The sequence below is a fragment of the Hetaerina americana genome, unplaced genomic scaffold (genome assembly GCF_022747635.1).
Source record: "Hetaerina americana unplaced genomic scaffold, ioHetAmer1.1.p SCAF_3, whole genome shotgun sequence".
NCBI classification, from domain to species: Eukaryota; Metazoa; Arthropoda; class Insecta; order Odonata; family Calopterygidae; genus Hetaerina; species Hetaerina americana.
Window position 1 is genome coordinate 39,611,622 of NW_027286874.1, and position 22,232 is coordinate 39,633,853.

Sequence of the window (22,232 nt, forward strand, 5' to 3'; positions counted from 1 at the left end):
CTAAGTAGGACGAAAGTCTCAATGGACCAGGAGCCCTTTTCATATAGCGCTATTATAGTACGAATTTAAAAAATTAATAACCATTCAAAGAGAGGTCTGATTGGTTCGGTATGATCTGTTCAACATGATCTGGGATAAAGAACTTTTATGGCAAAAGGCGAGGCAAACCCCGTTACCGAACCTATTTTTAGAGCGTGGTGGACCACGCTTCTTTTGACTCAACACCCAAGAATTTCGTTTTTAGCGCTCCTGGCAAGGTTAGAGCATTCATTTTTATTCGCCCTTGGATTGATTCGGAGTAATTAGTGCTTGGGTGATCGCTGCACCCCGAGAGCCGAGAAGACAAAGTTTTTCATTCGACGACCGAATTTCCACCCCTCGTGCCTACCCAGGCACTCCTTATCCGTCTTTCCCTCGACCTCCCGGAGCCCCCCCTTCGCCCTCCCACTCTTCGCCTCTTTGGAAGACCCTCTTCGCACCTCTGACGTCTCATTTCCGCCTTTCCTTTTGCGCTTATGCCCCGGCAAGCCTCCTCCCGAGCGCCCCTCCCTCCTCCCGCACCACTCAGGCTCGGCGGGCTCCTTTCTTGATAGGGACTTGCTCCTCGCACCCCCGCCGCTCTCTTTCACCGTGGGTAACTCCAAGCCGCAGGCGTTCTGTGCAACCCGCCGGATTTTCAAGCGGTCATCCATGAGGTCGGCCATGTTGGTGTCCCTGCCGCCGACATCGTCGCCAACTTCCTTTAATGTGATTGTGTTGTCCTTTTCGTCACCCTGGCTCACGATGATTGCGTTGGTACCCGTTCCGTCGCCCCCTATCACATAACACAGCCCAGCTTGTTCGACGGCGGTGGTCTCATATGCCTTCTCCTTTGTCGCGAGCGGGGCTAAGATCGCTACATCGACCCTTTGCGAGGTGTTGACGGTATTTTCGGACGACGGCAGCCCATCGGTGGACACGTGGATTTCGGGGCATATGATTTCTGCATGCCTCCCGTCATCTTTATCGTTCGTTTCGCGCTTCTCTTTTGCATGCGGTAATACGGAGGAATCAACAGAGTGCCTCTGAACGGATACGGCTGCAGAGTGCCGCTTTCCGTCGCTTATCTCTTCCATGCATCGGAATATTTGATCACTGACTTTGTTTTCCACTGGCTTGCACTGAGGAGTCCGAGCTTTCTCCAGGGATTCGATGAAATCATAGTCCGCTTGATCAACGTCAGATTTTCCTTTCATCTCCCAGGGTTTATTTGTTCTACAGTCATGTTCTTCACAGAGTGACTCGGCTGGAATATTGAAATTATTATTTGTGAGTCCTTCGGTGTGAGCAATATAATCATCACTTAGATCGTTTGAAAATGAAAGTCTCCATTTTTTCAGACTTTCATATCGTCGTGTTATCTCGTCAGTCGTTTGTAAAATAGCTTCGAACTGTTGACGTTCTCCTCGCTTATTGGCTGTGATTTCGATGTGTTCATTGTCTTCATTTTGATTGAGTTCTGATTCAGCTAGCAAATGAATGCACCCGTCATAAATAAATGTCGCAGGAGGCTGAATATGCCGAATATCATCAAGGACAGATTGGCTTTTATGGAATATTTCAGTGACTTTCTTTTCATTGATTGTCAAGTCTTCACGCGAATTAAAGTTTGGATTGCTTTGCTTAACTGTAATTTCAATTCCTTCAACTGTAGGGATGCCATCATACCCTCCATCTTTGTGTGTGTTTCGATTTTCCTTGCCAAGGAATGCCTCATATTCACAGTTTTTCACCAAATTCTCGTTCGTGTCGCCTACCTTAGATTCGAGCTCACTTGAAATAAAGTCAGACTCGATCGAACAAACCTGTGTTTTTTCCAGAGTATAACTATGTCCACTCTGCACTCGCTCAACAGAATTATCGCAGTGTAAATTTATATTTATGCTTTCATTGCGGGGAAATTTTGATATTATCACTGTCCTTTTAGCTTCTAGTTCCGCTGCGTGTTCATTTTCGCATACTCTTAAATCACTATCAACTACAAAATCCTCCGTAAAAAATTCAATTTCTCCCTGCATAATGTTATTATTGTAAGCGTTGCATTTTGTTTGCAAAAGGTTTTCTTTATCACAAAGTACTTTCATTTTAGGAAAGGGATCATCATCAAAATTCCACGTTGTTTCGTGTAAAACGTCCTTTTCGTGCTCCTCGTTTTGAGTTGATGGATACCTCAAAGTTTCATTAGATGCTGATGAATTCGCAAAGCATTCAGTGTCAGCAAATTTTGATGTGATTTCCGCTTCATCCCCGATAGTCAAAATGCGGTCATTCTCAATACGATCTTGTCTATCATCCTTACCTCCGTTGGCGATTGTTTCATGTTTATTTCTTTCATTTTTCCACGTCTGTGAGCATTCGCTTCTTGCACTGTCTAAATAAAGAGGCGTCCCCTTTTCTTCTTTCACTTGGATAGGAGTTCTGGGAGTGTCGTCAGCCCCACGAGGTGCTTCATCCATTTTGTTTACGTTTGAGTGGTAGCCGTGCGAAATTCCCACCCTTTGTGAAGACAGGGTTACATCACAAACCACCTCATTCGTTCCTTTACACAAGTTCATTGGATTCAAGGTAAATGCCGCTGTTGTGATTTCATCAGTAGCAGTAACCGCAGACGGCATATTTGTCTCCATGGCGCGAGTTTCAGTCACTTGAACGAATTCGTCACCGTGCACACCCCTGGGAATAAAGTTTTCTGTGGCTTGATTCATTTCCACTACAGCTGAATTTACGTCCCAACTATTCATGGAATCAATCCACGCCTCGGAGTACGAAAAGTTATATTTATCAGATCTCTCCTCAACAATATCGGACCTTCTATATATTATCTGCCCATAATTATATTCATCTCGCATCCGATATGGTTCTTTCAGATATTCTTCTATTACACTATCAGTTTCTTGTTTTTGATTTTGAATTATGTTCCCTTTTAGCGGGCGTCCATCGTTAAATCCCTGTAGGTTTATTCTTTCTTTCACTGTGGAATGTGTATCATCGAGAATTCTACTGGTTTCGGACCTTACTGCTGTAAATGTGCCAGTAGTGTTTCCGGCGGTGATATTTTCATTCATTTCTTGATGGAGTGTCTGCTGTACACGTTCTAAATGGGACCCTTCAAGATTTAAGGATTCACTCGTCTTTTTAAGAATATCGATATACGTGCCATGTTCTCCTGGCATGCACATCGCTTCATTTCCTATCGTTGTTGTAGGGTAATCACCAATTTGATGCATGTTTTCTGTGGAGAAATTCCCAGAAATTTTCCTTTCATTTGGCATATTTCCAATTATATTTATTGCAACATCGTCTCCCTTAGTTTTTACGAAGCGCCTTTCCCCCGAGCATTCGAATTGATTGAAGTTAGGTGGAATGTTGACCATTTGAAGGTTCTCATCACTGAGATAATTTATTTGATATTCTGTCGCACATAAGGAAAAGCACGATGATCTTAAGCTTATGGAAGATACATTAAGGTCGTCTAGCACTGCGTTTGCCTTATTATCTATCCCTTGGGAAAGTATTTCATTAGTGCTCTTAGATATGAAATGGCCTCTGGCCAGCTTCTTATCGTTACTAACCGATATTTTTTTATTCTTCAATTCATGTTCCGAAATCGTTTCCCTATCGTATTGTTCTTCGTTTGTCATTATGTTTGAAGAAATGCTGTTTGGCATATAATTCTCGATTCCTTCGCGTGCATGATCGTCGAAAATTACTTCTTTGCAGTTGACATCATTTACACTAGGCTTATTGGCATTCACAATTTCAAATGATCTATTCATATTACATTGATTTTGATCATCTTGCTTGTTAAAAATTGATTCCGTTAAGTCGTCAGCATTTCTCCTTTCAGATACATCTATATCTTCTGCTTCTAAATTCGTACCCCTCTCAAAGAAGTGATCAGGTTTCGACCCTCTAAAGCAACATACGTTGTTCACCAGCTCTTTAATCATATTTTTATCAAAATTTAAAGTTTCCATCGCATCTTCAAAATCTTTTGCCTCCAATATTTGAGAGTGAGCGCTAGTTGTGCTCTTATCGGGCCTCTCTCCAGCTCCTAGTTGATTGCAATCCTCACCAAATGAGGTTCCTATCTGAGATCCAGCGGCATTTGCATATTGGTCCTCGATGATTTTTTCCTCTGGTCCAATACCCTCTTCGGGGGAAGGCTCCGTCATTGCTCCCGAGAGTTGGAGTCTTTTTGAGTCTGGCTTAGAAACGGGCCGAAGAAAGAACCTCCCGCAGTTTTCCTTTGGAGTTTCCACCGTGTCGAGCTCCCCCTTGATACCATCCCTCCCCGCCAAATCATAAGTCGGCTCCACCACCGACATCACTACCTCCGTCTCGCCTTGCAGGGAGTCTTCCGCGCTCGACCCGTAGCTGCTTTCCGTGGGTGAAGAAGCTCTGTCGGTGAGCGTTGGCGACCAAGCCTTTTCTCCTTCCTCGTCCTCAACAGCCCTGGCGCTGCAGTCACCTCCCTCCCCGATCACAACCTCCTCCTTCAAGCGCAGGGCGCCGTTGGCATTCACGCTTTCCACCTCTATTGCCACTTGCCCGCTTCTGAATTCGATGTTTCGAATCTCCTCTAGTAGCCTCTTTAACTCCTTCTCGATGGGCGTGAACAACTGGCATTCGCTGGAGTTGCCGAACCCCTCGAACTCGCACTTGCTGGTGGAATGAAGGACCCCCCCGTCCTCCATCTCACGGCCAGAGACGTTATGCTCGCTTTCGTCACATCTAGACTGGGTGGACATGTCCCGGACCCGCCTGATGAGTTTGTCAGCTCGGCAGATGTCCGTCCCCACGGAATCCCCCTTACTGAAGGCTCCTCCATTGCAAATAGTAGATAGCTGGTTCGAAGGAATATTCCGAAGTGAGGTCGAATTCATCTCTTGCTCATCTGCATTAAAGTGTATGTTGACATCGCCATCAGGTTGACATTGTGTAAATCACGTAAAATACATTCATAAAAATGTTTCCATGGAAATGAAAAGATGATGTGTACAGCTTCTTAAATCTCCCAACAGAGATTTATGCCAGGTAGAATTGGCTATCACATAAATTATTTCCGTTCTTCCTTAAATAATATTATATACATACATATGTGTAAGTATATGTGTACGTGTATGTATCATATATGACACGATATAGTATACTCAAAGGTGATGAATTCTAAATTTTCCCTTATATTCCACTTTCAAGGATATGTCGTATTTCTCTCCCCTAATTACGGCGCGACATATTTTAACCTAAGCTTGCACTTTCAGGGTAAGATTCGGTTTTGTCATGAATTGTCCAATATGTGTCCTACTGTATTCGTAACGCGAATCATATTCTATCGAAACGTTTTTTTCAGTGCTCGCCCTTTGCCTGTTTGAATATTGTTTGACGTCTACTTCAAGCAGAAACTACGAATGTTCATGTAAAAAAGAGCAATGAGCTCAGCAATCTTATGCCATATTTCCTTGTACATATTTGTTTCAATGTCGGTGTAAAACAGTGATCTAATTTTCTCCACATATTCTTCCCTTCCTCAATTTTTATATTTTTACCGACTGTAGACATGATCTTAAGCCTAACCATGTTTGCAGCAATCATATAAATCTTGTGGTAAAATATTGAACATTTTTACGTTTCTTTCGCCTAAAATATTTAAGATAGTCATTGGTTAAAATCATGGATAAAATAAATGTTGGCACTTAATTATTACATAAATGATGAAGCACCGACAAAGTTAACTCTATTTGATGCTCATTTGCACAGTTCATTGGAATAAACATAGGTATATGTTGCCACCCTTCCAAAAAGGCTAATTTTAGCTCTCTAGTTCAATTAAGACTCCATTAACGGAGTTCCAAACAAACAACTGTGCTTGACATTAAATATATAACAACCCCAAGGTTGGCAAGACCTTTCCTCTATGTTCTTTGACTATCCTAGTCACTTATTAATAAATTGACGAAAATATGAACAAGAATATTAATGCGCAGAATAAAAGATTCACCTAAAAACTGCTTTGAAGACATTTTTTGGAAGAAATACTTTTTGCTCACGATGTTTGAAGTCCCTCCCAAAAGTGGGCATTTTGGTTTTTATTGCCCCCACAAGACCCTCAAATGAGACTCAATAAAAATTTCCAAAAAAAATTCGTCACTTTTAGTAATTTAATACGAGATCTTCGACGCGTTAATTAATTCTATTTGTCATTTTTAGGAATTTTATGAATAAATGCCCGATTCCAAACTTCATATTTAACTTTACAGTTTATCTAGCAGTTTTTTCTGAATCAAAATATTAACCAAAATGTATGGAAGTTTTCGTCGAGTTATAATAGAATCATAATATCTTATATAATATTTCCTTTGAATGTCACTTTAACATTTTTGTAAAATTAATTTGAGGATTAACAAACAAATCAAACTTTGTTATGATTCCTACTAATAACTTGCCTAATCAATTTTTTGTCGAAAATTCACAATTTAATTTGAAATATGAATGGTTGCAAACATATGTGGTAAATTAACACAAGAACATAGACTACTCTCAGAAATCGCCAAAATTTGCGCACAACTAGCCGTGTGAAAGTTTGGAGTAACGTTTTCATAAGGAGCATTAGAATACAATCTGTCATGGTTAAGTGAGCCTAGTATCGTTAGTCCACGAAGAGTAGAACGGAGGTAGGAACCACAGAGTCACTGAATTAATAGAAGCCACTGTATGGTGTGTGGCCTAGAGGAACAACCATCAGTTTAAAAATAGCTCCCTCAAGCTACCGCTCTGCTCCACATCGGATTCTCCTGTTGTGCAAACAAATAGCTCGAAATTTTGGAACCTTCGCGAAGTTTCTTTCTGCTTCCAAATGGAAATATACTTCTTTGATTTCAGAAGTGAAAATTTAACAAGCTGTATATTGTTAACATTTTTTCGTTAATATTTTATTAACGATTTTCAGGGGTAGTAAAGTATTCCCTTCTCAATCCTGTGTATCCCCCCAATCAATTCCAGTCAGTAAGAAGTGTTAGCCATTTTTATGGCGTAATATAATGATACATTTAGACTGATTGAAGAATTTATAGCTGGAATACCTATATTAGTGTATACATGTGTGTGTGTATGTGTGTGTCAGTAAAGGAAAGTAGTTCATTTAGAGAATCTTACATGGCATTATGGATTTTTTTTAAAATTCTTTTCTAAGTATGTTGTAATGAAATGAATTGAAGCAGGCAAAAATATGAGAATATTTTGTGCAAGCACTTATATTAAAAAATAATACGGTTGAATACCATTTTGTGGAAAATAAACCAACACACATATTAATAAATTACTATATATTAATGCCAATGACCACTTTTTTCACGTTCAAGCATATCTCAGGGCATTGAGTCACGGTAGTCATTCAGCAAAATGCTTGGTTTTTGAAAAGGGTTATTGATTTAGCTTACTGAGATTCACTGTTGATTTCATTCCAGGAATATGCCATAAGGGTAAAGAGCTACAAAATCTTTTCCAATCCTTCATATCGCCTCTTATCATGATTTACTTAGTGACATTTAAAACCTTAATGAAAAATCTATCCATTCTTATGATTAAAACAATCTTTCATGATTGCATCGTTGTCACATAACATTTACGTGCACTTTTAAAAATTGAAAGAAATATTTATTACCCTCTTTTTGCAGAGCATTTTTATGAAATACTTTTGAGGTATCTTCCACTTCCTTCAAGGATGAACATTCATCTGCGGAAATTAAATGTCCGTCGGTCCTATTCATCCTTTCCTCCGAAACACACTCCGGGAGTAAGCCATGATAATCCAGCTCCGAGTTTTCAGTTGCATTTTCCAGTTGGTCTTTAACTATTCAAAAAGTATTTAAAAAATCACGGACAAAGCTACTCATACATTTACATGAAACGTGCAAAACATATGTTCATGTTTTTCGCCAATAGCGTCATACGAAAGCAGCTAATGTGGAGCAATCTATATCCTGGTACAAACCTCCAAATTCTGACTCCTTCAGCCGTGCATTTACTATTGATGAGGCTTCATTTGGGATAACTGGAAGTAAGTTATCATCATCCGTCTCTGAGTGTAATTTTTGGTCTTCTGCTTCCATTTTTTTAGTAACTGTTTACAAAGAAATAACGTAATATGCACATTTTTTCTTCCATGGTCGTATTAATGTTCAAAATGTTAACTATTTTCTAGGCCCTATGGTAACAAAAATATATTTCTAAAAAATAACTATTATTTCTGAAAAATTCATATATCTCTTACCACGAATCGCTGCTTCTCTTGTGAGTTTATTTACAATTTATAACCCCAGAAGTCACAAATCTAATTCCTTTGACTTCGGGGTGTTGTCTTTCTTGTGCTCTCCATTCTTCAATATTAAATACTATTGCATGTTTAACTCATTTCGATGGGTAATCATATGATACTCTTTTGAAATACAATCAGCCGCTTCACGGTAAATTTTCTCACCACGGCTTTTCAGCGATTGTTTATTTTCGTTTGCTTTCATTGTTGATGGCAACTAATGCAAATGGCTCTAATTATGTGAACTTTTAAGATTAAAATCCACCATCGACATTTGTGCTTTTTCTAGCATAGAATATTATTAAACAAAACTTACTTGATGGAGAAGGTGACACAGAATCAAAAAAGTAAGCATTGATATCGTTACAGCAAAAACCAATTCATTTTGTCGATCTGCCCTAAATAAACATAATTGTAATTCTCATTACTAATACGAAGTTCAGATGAGCAAGCGATTATAAGCCTAACAGAACCTTTAAATAAACCTCACACGAGATTGTAATAAGCTTTAAAATGTTAACATATTTTTATAAAAGCTCTATTCAAACCTTTATTTCATTACTCAGATTATGCAAACGCCGTGATTTACTATATCAACTGACTTGCCATTGGGAAAAAATGAAATGAAAACCAACGGACGAAAAACAAAGGTGCATCTGCTCGTCAGTTAATTATTAATGGAAATATTAAAGAAAAACTCATTAAATGCTAAAAAGAGGAATCTTTAAATCTTAGTCTTTCTTGAAACTAAAGTTACGTTATATTTGTTTGATTCTGGAAAAAATAGAAGGTCTGTCCCAAAAGTAGTAGGACTGAGTCAATTAAAAAACATTTGTGGCTATAATTGATACATTCACTCAAAATTCTTCAAATTAGCACCCTTGTGCATTCACACACCCCTTTCAGCGGGTCTTCCACGCCTCGTAAGCCTTCTGGAAGGCGGCACCCGGAATGCTGCTAAGCTCCCTCATCACGGCCTATTGTAACGCTTACAACAAGCCAAGGTGACGTCCTTTCAACACGGATTTGAGGGGGAGAAGAGGAAGAAATTTGGTGGGCCAACGTTTGGGCTGTATGAGAAGCTCTTAACAGATCCGGGCGTGAGTTTCCTTTTGTTCGTCCGAGAGCACTCGCGGCACCAACTTTGCACACAATTTTATCATGCCCATGTTTTTGGTTACAAAACGATGCACATCACTTTAAGGAGTCAATTTCATCAGAAACTATACGAACACTTAATCTGCAATTCCTGTCCAACTAATCATTCGCACTTGTAAGTTTTTCGTCACTTTTTTGAGGTCAAAAGACGTCCTAAACGTCTGGCGTCTTCAACATCTTTTCAACCCTTCCAAAGCAACTTGTGCCACTCAAACACAGGCGATCTACCCATGGGGAGTGCACCATAAGCTGTCTTGAGTATGTCATGAATCTCTTTCCCAGTTTTGCCCAGTTTCACGCAAACTTTGATGGCGTAGCGCTGTTTCAATAACCGGTTCATGACGGAGCGTAACAAGGTCACGTTATAGAGGTTTCGAAAACGAATGATGAGCACTACGCAAAGGCTGGGAGCCCACTGTAACTGGCCTTAACTCTTTCCTCAGACTCCCCTTGCTCGAACCAAGCCAGAAAAACCGCCGCCCTTCCGTCCGTCTATCCGGGAAAGAATAAGTCATACTACTTTCGGGACAGGCCTTGTAGTTTATGAAGTTTTCAATCGCAGAAGCGCTTAGATTCTCAAGTACTAATAGCATCCTCAATACTGAAAATAGATTCTCTTAATTCGCTCGTAATAGATTCTCTAATCAATTGCCGTTATATTTCCTATCAAAAATATTCCACAAAAACACGATTCTTGATGAACAAGGAGTTTTCACAATTCGGACAGTTAAGATAACTGCCTTCCTACAGCCTCTGGTGCCCCCGCTGGGACACCTTAGACTGTAGGAATGCAATACCTATTTTTCTTAATTTCCCACAGTGGTAATAATACCTTTGTTTATTTATAACTCATGTACAAATAATCACTAAGAACTAAGGCGAAAGAATAGATCAATTTGAGTGAACACTTTAAACAAGTTATGAAACCCGAAAAACATTAAAGTGATCATGAAAGCCTATACTTGAGGGGTATAGAAACCATTACAACATCGGTTTAGAACTTAGTCAATGAAACTTATTAGGTGTTTAAATTTAGATAAATTTATGTTTAAGCGCTTCAAAATAAAACAGCAATGGAATAATTGAGGTAGATCACACAATTATATTTGCCATCATAACTAAATCAGCACCAAACATTAAGTCTGTCCATGAAATACTATCAATGATATCAATGACTGAATAATGAAATACTACATAATCTTAAAATACTGTACCATTTTAGATCGTATTAAATCTTCGGGTAGTGGATGAAAGCATATAGATTTTCTTTAACTGAAGTTAACAACGCATGAAACTACTGACTTCGTCGACAGAGGTAAAAAAGAGAAAAGTGTATGTGCATTTATGTGTGTGCATGGCGTTCCCTCTCGATTTCATTAAGTAATTTTTGAGATCTAGCATACATTGATCATATTGATCGATATTGAATATGGTTGAGAGGTGGAAGCGGCAACGGCCAGAGGTATTCTCAATCCACAGATAGAAAGGGGCATTCGGCGCTCTCCAAATGGTTATGGAAATCTTGCTGTATGGCATAATATCTCTTTCCTTCCGGTCAAGTCCAATGTGTCCACTGGGATCGCAATAAACCTGTTTTGGGTCGATCAGTTTCCTCAAAGGTTTCAATCTCCCCTCCCCACGGAGTGACACAATAACCGTGCTCCGTGCGGTACTTAAAACTGCGGAACTTTTGGACAACGGAGGGGCACATTACCCACCACAGTACCTAAAAAGCAGACTACCTAAATACCATAAAATACCAAATGTGACGCACATCTTTAAAAGCGGTATTAAGGGCATAATTTAGAAAATTATTACAAATTAAATCAATCCCTAAAATCTTTCATAACTATTGAATAACCCATTTTGGCGCCATATATCGCCAGAGAGCTTGCAGAGTATATGTAAATATGACTTCTAGAGCCTCATAATTCATGTATGTATAAATTAATTCGCTAATTTTTACCAAATAGGAAGTTCAACTCCGAGAAATATTAGGTAAAAGTAAATTTTTCCTGATTATGGACTTGAAAATCAATAGTACGCGTGATGTTTGAATGTACTTTTGTAAAAATTGTACATGCACAATCAAAGAGAGAGGAAAAAGTTCCATATGGCACAGAATTTTATGTAGCATGCAGAATTTTAACGCTGGACATAGGGGAGCTAACGTGAAAAACCGTAATCTATAAGGTGTAACCCCCCACATGCTCCCTTAATCTGGTGGTTAGATAACCTTACAAGCTCGTAGTTTGTTTACTTTAGATATGAAGTGACGATCAGGGGACAACTTCATATTCTAAATGAAAGTGAGGTTCCTAAATGAAGTTCCCAGGTGAGGAATGAATGATGCATGAATTCCGAGCCAAAGTTGCAACCAATGAAAAAGAACAATGTATTTGCTTTTTTTCGATGACAATAATGACAACGAAAAATAAATTGCTTTAGTTCGGTAAAGCTTTACAGATTTATATTGTGTTGTGGAATATATACAATTACATAATGGTTATGTAAAACTTATGAAATATAATTCTGTATGATATCGAAAATATACATTTTAACATTCATTTCTGTCTTCTTTTCTTGAAGATTTTTTTCAGATTTCGTTGTTCTTTGCATGGATTGCTGGTTTTGGTTTAAAACGGAGATCTATTTAAACATAATATATGGGAGATCAATACAGTACAGGAAAAAAACTCTTATTAACGTGGCAGTTGCCAAAAATAAGTTACATAATTAATAGAACTCTGTTAGTGTTTCCTCATTATAAATCCACCTGATACACCCAACATAAACGCACATATATTGGATGCTGGCCCCTTTTTATGTTTTTTTAACTAATTGGAGACTTTTGCCCTTAGCACTATTATCGGGCATATTCATCTCTACCTAATCTTCAAAACAAAGTTTAAAAATATAATATTGATCGTTGGCATTCATTAAGGTTACTTAATGAATGCTAACGTACACTATTATGCAGGCCACGTACACTATTATGCAGGCCACGTACATTATTATGCAGGTAAAAATGTCTATTCTTTAAAATGTTACTCTCGCCATAAATACATCATGAAAGTACGCATGTAAAAGAATGAGATCGCAATAGTAATACTGTAAAAATATATTTCATGAAAAAGGTAACTTTTCTAAAGAATCAAATTCATCGTAAGAGGGAGCTTTATTTAGTACTTAAATAGGCAGCAAATGAAAGAAATAGTTTAAAATCCAACAGTAATTCATGAGTAAAATTTCATAGAGCTACAATTGTTCGCTTGGAGACAGGGTGGGAAAATTCGTGTCAGCTGTTATCCAGCAATCCTAACACCCCAATCGGGTGTTTCCGTAAGCGTTCGGGAAATGCCGCTCCAGCATCCCTCCAGCATTTTGTGATGAGCCGAAACCTCGGGAAGGCGTAACGGGGACTGAGCCAGGTGAGGAGCGAATGGGTTTGACGCGAAGATCAATGAAGAGAAGAAGCAGCCCCCCGCGCTGCGATATGGCCAGTTCTAATATATCTGCGTACTAAATCTTCCCCCTCAATTTGCCTCACCTGCACTGATCGATTTCCTTATCGTAAGTTCTGTTTAATGTGTAGCTCTCGTAGTGTGCCACTTTCGATCATGAAATAATCACGCATTCCCGCCGTGTAGTGTTCCTACTGAAACCTGACGTCCGAAATGAGCAACAAACGGTGCCGTTCAATCGTTGGTTGATCCTTTGTCATAATATTTCCAACGGTCACAGTGATCACTGTCACGGGCATTAACCCCTCATTGTGGTCGGTGATTACTGTGAAGCATGAAAAAATGGTATCGCGCAGTAGCGATGACTGAACGTCAGGTCTTCCTCCCCCGTCCCGTTTCCCAGCTGCCCACCCTCTGCCGGGAGAGTAGTCGCTCTCCTTTAGTTCCGGGCGCTTCGGGTAGATATTTAAGGCGATATTGGCAGTGCGCCTTTATTCGGCGTTCGGCATATAGATATTGAATCGAAAGGAATTTACCATGTCATTGAGTTGAATGTACTTATATATGTACGAAAAACATATCCGAGTAATTAGTAATCACCCAAGGTAAATCTCATGGTTCAATTTACTGGTAAATCAATTGATTCCCGTTGGATGAGTGGAACGTTATGACGAAAATAATTTTCTGTTAAACTTTTTACATAAAGTTTTAAATGTCCTACGATTATCTCAAATTCCTAGATTTCTGAGCTCAAGTAAATACTGCACCCTTTAACATGGAACGGAGAAGTTCCTATGATGACAGCTTTAATGACCAAGCACTTCCAATTCCAATTCAGATATTTCTGTGGAGACAAACCAGGTGAGTTGTATGATGGACGCATTATTTTTTACCACTGCTTAGTCCAAAGAGAGTCACATAAATTTTCAATTCTTCAAATAAATTGATTTTTTGATTGTGCTATTTACTTTCAGTCCTTTCATTAGGCCTAAATTGGGAAAACTTCATGAAGCTTCTTGTATGGTAAGTTATGTTCATGATATTTGAATGCATAAATACTATGTATCGGTGTAGTAAATAGAAATGCTTTCAAGTCTATTATTTCGGCCGCATTATCAGGCTTCCCAATAAATATTCTCGTTTGAAATGCTAAATAGGTTACAATTTTAAATTACCTATGAGTTATTATTTAAAAAAACAATGGCTTTAAGTGATATAAAATTTTATCTTTTCTAACCATCTAATAGGAAAATAAATTATTTCAGTTATTTTTTAAAACAGTGTAAGATGAAATTTGGGGTCACTATACCAATTCATGAATATCTACCCGTCCTTTTCTAAATCTTTTATCTCATTTTTTTAAAGCATGTCGTTCAATTTCACCACAAAGCAACCAAATGAATACAGCACAAGGCGGGTGATGGCTACGAGCTAAAAGTTGCTCAATCCTTGCTTCATTATTAAGATATATAACTTATCCCAAATGAACCATATAAAAAATCCTCTTCCAGAAGTTACCTAAATATTTCCAAGTTCAGGTGATAATGTGTACATACTCCGTAAATCAAATTAACAACGCCGATGAATGGCATGTTGAAATTTCAGGTGATGCCTGTGCAATTGAAATTGGTGAACTGAAAAAGCCTAAATGAATGTAACGCTGCTTAAGCTTCTTAAGACTGTGTAAATGCTGTATACTATTTGCTTAAAACTATATTGATTGTTCTTTCTAGTATTTAAAAGTTGTCTGCGGCGTAATTTTCATTTCCTTCCAGCGTTAACATTTTAGCATTTCAGGTATACATACCAACATAGTAATCAACGGTCAACTCGACAACATTAACTCCACACAGTTCCAAGTGCCGTTGCCAAATCATTGAGCAACATTTGATTTATCCATAGTTTATTCTTTAACCCTCTTACGAATTATCAAATAAATGAGCTATGACATTGGTAACTACTCACAGGATGCTCATTAAATTGAAATTAAAAATGCAACTATACATGATACCCCGTGGTTACCTAATATTAAAAATCATTTTAAAATTTAACGATTTATTGTACACCATTATGTAATGTGCTAATAGAAGAAAAAGATAATAACTGTAGAAAATCATGTAGAGAAATTTAAACGTAAAATCTAAGCAGAAGAATAAATGTAAATCAAAATAATCTCACAAGATTATTTAGCAGTAACAGTTGGTTATTGATTGATTTAATTATATATATATATATATAATTTATTTCCGCCCCATTACAATCACTTGGCAAAAGTGAGAATATCTATTTTCCAGAATTGTCAAGAGTACGCTTAACGAGCATATGTCAGCTACTTCTCTGTATCGGTAGTCTATTGTCAAATAAGTTGAGGACTTACTGAACTGAATAAAATTTCAAGGGTCGCCCAAAAGTCAGCGACATGGGACAGGGGAGAAAAAATAGTTATGGCAAGGATGAAGAGAATGTGCGGTAATGGCATGGCGATTGTCATGAACAACTTTAGAGGTATCTTTAAGATGGCTTAATCGTTAGTTTTCTATATATTTCGCTGTAACTCGTGAATGTAAATATGTTTCTATTGGGATTTTGTTTGTGTATCAGGAGAAAAAGTAGATTTTACAGTATGGAAAAAATGGTTCGGATTTTCATTGATCTAGTCTTTAAAAAAACTTAATCAGCGTAACCGTATGTATTTTATTCTATTACCCACCCGTGAATCTCACGTGCATTCGCTTGAATGAAATTCTATTGCGCTTTCAAATTCCTCAGGTATTCATCGAATTTATAACAATTTCAAATGAACTCAAAGTTTAATCTCTAGTTTCAATTAAAAAATATAAAAAATGAAAATTACTCATCAAAGTTTTCTCTAATTCAAATTTTATTGATTGCCACGGGCATACAGAAAATTCAAAAACACTCACGTGACATGATAACCGAACCTGTCACCTCAACACCCGATTAAAATGAGGTCACAAATTGAGAATCGCTTCTACGCGGAACAAATATTTGGCACTCTTCCCTGACGGAGCGAACAACCGCGCTTGTCCGCGCAATACTGCATATCTAACGTTGGTCAATGTTAACACCCTACTTTGGTAACTCGGTCTTTGAATAATACATATTAATCAATTTACCCAAAGAAAATGTCCACTTCGCACGGTGAGGAATAACTATTGTTTCCATGCAGTGAGTCTTATCTACTCATTACATTATACAGCGTACATACATTATAGATGGTTTTTTATGAAAATTAATTTGTTTTTTTTCCACAAAATATAGCTGAAATGCAAATAACTTGAAGTTTTTCATTTCGGAGAAATTTTAAGTGATCAATTCACTATGCAGCGAGAAAACTTTTCTTGTCCATTGCCTTCGATATACTTCAAGTCAATTAAAATTTAATCAGCTATACCGTACCAAAATAAAATATTAACAATCAAAAGCTTCTTTTGAAGACGTTCGAATCTTCTGTAAGTGATGCTGTGTTTACTTAAGGTTGTCGAGTCATTCATTGTTTTCGGCTATAAAAATAAATCTTACAAAATACGATATGCTGCAAATAATTATTTCGTTTATAATTAATTATTGATTTCATTACCCTACCTGATGAAGTGATTCAACGATTTTCATTATTAATTTCGCTACTTCTCGGGTAGCCGAGTAGTAGTAGTAGTAGTTTTGAGGGGAGGCGACCGACAGCTAAGGTCATTTGCGCCATAGGGGATGGACAGGAAAGGATGAAGGGTGGAGAGAAACCCGGCGTCGGCATTAGCCTACTCTTTACGAAAGGCGCCAAGGGGTCCGCAGTTTAACGTCCCATCCGACGGACGGCGTACTCACTCAAAGTGCCCTCCACAAAGCACCTCAAGTAGGGATCGAGATACCTCTGAAAAATATTCAACACCGCCGGGATTTGAACCCGCGCCCTCACGGTGGGAAGCCAGTACGTTAGCCCCCGCACCATCTCGATCCCCCTCGGGTAGCCGAATATATTCATTACTACTACTATGAGAAATATGACAACTGATAACCAAAAATGAGATGACAACGCAATTCGTGGAGGAGACGGGAACCGAAAGGGAGGGGGAGACGGGAACCCAAAGGGTCCACGCGATAAGAGAAACATGGTTAGGATGCCGATTTACCTTGTTAGATGGCAGTAGGTGGGAGATTTTTTCAGTCACATTATTATTGTACAATATAGAGGGCACTTAAGAACAAAATATAACTCATCTCGCACAACGCTAAATAATGAATTCCTAATATTCCAAGTCAAGTTGATGGCGATGTCGATGTCTTCCTCTCCACATTTGCGTTACTTCTATTATTGTATCCACCTGTTATAATTCCGCAAATGGCCAAGGAAATCGTGTTAATGCAACTTATAATAAAACAATCTATGGAAAATTCTCTTTCTAAAAAGAAAATTCTTCATTTATGACTGCATCCAAACTCTCTCTTTAAGTTCACCCACTCAATCATTTAAAACTGGCTCGGAAATTTGAAAATCAAAACCTAAACAGTGTCTAAAGTAGAAAAGTCAAGAAGATATATTTTTCCTTCCTAACGCTTCACTACCGAAAAAGACAGTGCGGTCGAGTTAGTAGAAAGTAAGCTTTTCATAAACAGAGAAACGGGTGACTTCCTCAAAAAGTCTCAAAAAAATAAAGATAATAAAATTTTCGTCAATATAAAATGATCTAAATAAATTGTAAGAACGGGTGAAATCTAAAAAATGAAAATACAAAAACATTTCCAACTTTAACTTTGCATCCTTGAGGTAACCGACTGAATGGCTGATAAGCTGGCACCTTACAATGTGTACTGATAAATCCTGAGCAGGTGAAAAATGTAAAATAAACCGCCCGAATAGAGTGGTTAAAATTTTACCAATCCTTCCGTTACTTTCTGATTGTCGAAAAAATATTAATTTATCAAAACACAATGCAATCAAGACGTAAAACATGTTTTCCATTCGCTTGCTTGTGAGCGAATGTGGGTTCTTGGGATCCCCGAGAATGCGCTTGCTCGCAAAAGCTTAATTTTCTCGACATCATATTACTGTTATATGTCAAAGGAGTGGTTGTACCAGAAAATCGCTGATTCTGTTCGTTCAGAGTTTTCGTAACGGGGTTTTGGGCACAGGATTATTTTTCACTGACTGCACACGACAAATGTTAACTTTCTTGCAAGACACGACCAAATGTTCCAGAATTCCGAACAAAAACTTTCTTTCTCCAACGGAAGAGTCATCTCTTCCCTTTTCCCAAGAATATTTAACGAATGGGCTTGGGGAGGACTGCAATGCTGCCAAACAAAAACATTTGTATTCATTAGTAACCAATTATATAGTCCTTTAAAAATGAACTAGCCGCTTTCACAAAAATTTAGTTCTAAATTATTCTCTATCCATAAACGTAGATGAACAATTCTTTATCGCCCCCTTTCTCAGATCAGTCCGGAAATATTTCAAGAACTATCCCTACTGTCTAGAAAGGAACAAGGATAAACGTAATTGTTCCTAATTCGCTACCTGTGCCTTCTCTTATTAAATTCATTTAGATAATTCAGTTTATTCTAATCCTAATACAATATGCGACTGGTATCGGACTTTTTCTTCCCATCAAATACCTACTTTGTAAGTTGAGCGCTAGTGGTATAAATAAGATCCCTGGTGCTTTGGATTTGTGGGAGAAAGAATAGGCATTGGACGCTTTCGGAATCGCTTCTTTCCCTACTTCCCCTCACCCCCTATCTCGTTGCCGAACGTGGCCATACCTTAGAAAAGGGCGACTTCCCTTTGGTGCAACAAAAAATGGGTCTCACACCGATGGTTAATGCATGTGCGCATAAGTAGTATGTACGTTCCCGCATATTCGCCGAGTACTTTCACTCGGCTGCTCAGCTAGATGAAACGGAAAGTCTAGTAGCAGCAGACATATCATTCAATACGCTATTAGGTGAGGGGAGTTAGGGCAATTTGCTGAGTCCCAACCGTGCCAAATTGGCGGGAAGTGGCTAATTCGTGAACCCATGCAGAGGTCCTGAGTGCCATGCGCTTTCTTGATTTCCAAAAGTGACTTCAAACTTATCCAAAGAATATGGATCATTGCAATCATATTAAGCTTCATAATTCTATTTTCTGAGAGGTTAACTGAGTTAAACAAAAACATTATATCGCGGCATCTTCGGCAGTTCTTCGATTTATATCCTCAGAGTTGAAATTGAAGCCCAGAATGAACAACCGGCAAAAAACAGCATAAAAATACAAATGTGAATTTATATAGCGTTTTATTTTTAAAGAGTATTTTTTTATGTAATGTGTGGGATGGTGCTTTTTTATGTGCTTTTCCCTGCTGCCATTAGAATGTGACAATGTTTTACTCATTGTTTCATTTTCCCCATGTGTCTGTGGTGATAAAATATCTTGCTCATTTTCTTCCCAAGTGCTTCTCTCCAACATTGTATGCTGTTTTAAAGTTTCCACAGCTCATATTTGAGAAGTTGCACAGTGAAAAATGTCACTCAAATCTTTCATTTTGTTCTTCCTGAATTCTGTTACATTTCCTACCTGAATTAAAGTTTCCCTTCCCTTCTGTTATCTGCCTAGCTACAGTATTATTTGTTGCAAGTTGCATTCTTTCTCCTCTACAAAGGTTATGCTGTTTCCTTTTCTCAGAACAGCATTTCCATGTTGTCTTCTAGTTTTACTTTTGTACTAGTATATTATTTTCAAGTTTCTTTCTCTTTCAGAACTCTTTGTGCTGTAACCAGTCTAGCTTATATTCTTAATATTTCACACTTTTTTACAAATATTATCATCCCAGGCATATTTTCAAAGAAATTTCCTTTAATGCTCAGCTTTCCTCACTTTTTATATCAGCATTGAGTAACTCTTCTATTGGGTACTTCAAATGATTTCCCACTTAATTTATGTATATTTAATTAGGGTGCCTTCCACCAACAAGTAGTTTTCAGTTTAGTCTTTTTCCATAATGTTAATTCAGGTGCCAAGTTAAAACTTGACCTCCCCCCCGCACAAGACTGGCCTTATGCAATCACTTATGCCCCAGCACTTATGCAATAAATTACCAACACCTTGGAAATTTGATATGAATCTACCAGGAAGATAGGCTATCACTACCTTCTGGGGAAACTGCTACCTTTTACCAATCATATGGGCATAAAATCACAATTTTCAAATTGGAGGAACAGGTGTGTTATCCAACAAAGGCACCACCAAGATTTGAATCAGCACTATGTATCTGGTCACTCAGTGCTTGAGGCACTTATAGTGAGATGATAAATTTTCCCTTTTATAATATTTAATTTCATGGTGTTAATGTAAATTTTTGTCCATTCTCATAACAACACCGGCATAATATTGATATGAAATGGGTGGTCTTAATGGATTAGCTTTTCCTATAGGTATCTCAAAGACCAAAATTACCCTTGAAATTGAGAAATAGATTCTGTTTTTGACTGTATTCTTTTTAAAGGTGTATTTATTATGAAACATGCCTAACCTTTGAGTACAAAAAAAATTTTTAGCACAACTATGGAATAGGTGAGCAATGTATACAGAAAAGTTCTGAATCATGCCTATGAAAGAACATAAAGTTGGACAATTATTAGTCAGCACATTAACTTTCCACTATTGTAATTTTTTCTGAACTAATTACATTAATATTTTACGGAAAATTATAATCTTAATTGCAACTTAATTTTTACTTGTGTTCAGTGTTTGTGGTAATTAGACCATTATTTGGAGAGTAAATTGCTCCTTTGCTGAAATAAGACAGTTATCGCTATTTATATGTTGCATTGCACTTTCTGCATTCATTAATAGAGAAAATGTATGTACATATAGTATAGTAATAACTAATAAAATGAGATGTCAAATTTCAATATTCTATCCATAAATGTAAGAACTCTTCCTTGTTCTCTGTGCACCAGTAACCTAATGTTTGTTTCGTTTAGTTCTGTCAACATGCTCCAGGCCACCATGTAAGTGTACAGTAAAAAATCAAGATATTTGTAATCATTGGCATAAATTTATTCATGCATGAGCTTTGCTTAAAACTTCCATCCTTCACTTCACTATTCAAACATAAAAACTCGGCTTTGATCATGATAAAACGCTGTACATAAATGCCTACCAAACTGAAGCTTAAAGTGTTTAATATGCTCTGTGTTAACATAAAACTTTATACTGTTTATTTAATTTTTGGCTTACCTATATATAACATTTTGATGGCAATAAAAAACCTAAAGAATCTTTGTATCTGGTAAGCAGCTATTGAAATCAATTCATCTCTCAAGTGATTAACAAGTGTTATAGTCATCTCCATTTGCCACTTAAATGCTTTAAGTAGTTTAAGCCATAATACCATAATTAATTTCATATAACATGAAAGTTCTTTTGCAGAGATCTGTATAATATTTAAAACTCAGATCATTTTTCTCTCTTTTTCAATGCATATCGTCTGAATCATCTAGGAATTAAAAGAAGCATGCAAAGTAAGTAAAAATATTTTTACTCACTTTAACTAACTTTAGAAACTAACTCAATGATTCTCTTGTGAAATCCATATAATTATGCGTAAGGTTTTCAATATTTTGATAGCTATTCAATTGTTTCTGGCTCAACCTTGTGGAAATTCATGTTAATGAAATTAAGAATACAAAGTAACTTTCCACTGTTCTTTATTAGCGTACAACCGGTTTCAACGCTCAAGCGTCATCATCAAGTACTATGCTTGAGCATTGAAACCAGTTGTACGCTAATAAAGAACAGTGGAAAGTTACTTTGTATTCTTAATTTCATTATTTTGATAGCTATTGAAAATCAGAGTGGGTATTCCTGTTTTTTATCATACTCTGGGTCAGTAAACAAAAGATAAATCTTTGTGAAAATAGCCATGAATTGAATATCCACAATAAATCTGCAATAGACTACATTATTGGTAATATAATATTCCAGGTCATTGTAAAACCCTCTCAAAACTGAAAATTATTACACTCCATATGATGCATACACATACCATGGCATACAAACTCTTATGGCAGATATGTAGAGAGAATAGAGCAAGCATATGTACTAACATTTCCCTTTTCACTTGAGCTCTTTCTATATCATGTGAAACCTGAAAACTAGGCATTACACTCCCCATTAGAGGACACTTTAGATGACTAGCATTTTGAATAAATAAATACAAATTTCCTCAAATGTGTATAGACATTATTATTCTTCA

The 22,232-nt window shown here is 37.5% G+C and overlaps 1 protein-coding gene across 1 annotated transcript in view; it reads left to right on the forward strand.

The window, feature by feature from the left end:
- Window positions 1–12,936: 12,936 nt before the first annotated feature.
- Window positions 12,937–22,232, forward strand: part of unc80 (unc80, NALCN channel complex subunit) — a 136,408-nt gene continuing 127,112 nt past the window's right edge. The window contains exons 1-5 of the mRNA XM_071588468.1: window positions 12,937–13,084; window positions 13,716–13,836; window positions 13,950–13,998; window positions 20,959–20,985; window positions 21,478–21,498. Of these exons, the coding sequence (XP_071444569.1) occupies window positions 13,751–13,836; window positions 13,950–13,998; window positions 20,959–20,985; window positions 21,478–21,498 (183 nt within the window). The 5' untranslated portion in view covers window positions 12,937–13,084; window positions 13,716–13,750. The remainder of the gene's footprint in view (window positions 13,085–13,715; window positions 13,837–13,949; window positions 13,999–20,958; window positions 20,986–21,477; window positions 21,499–22,232) is intronic.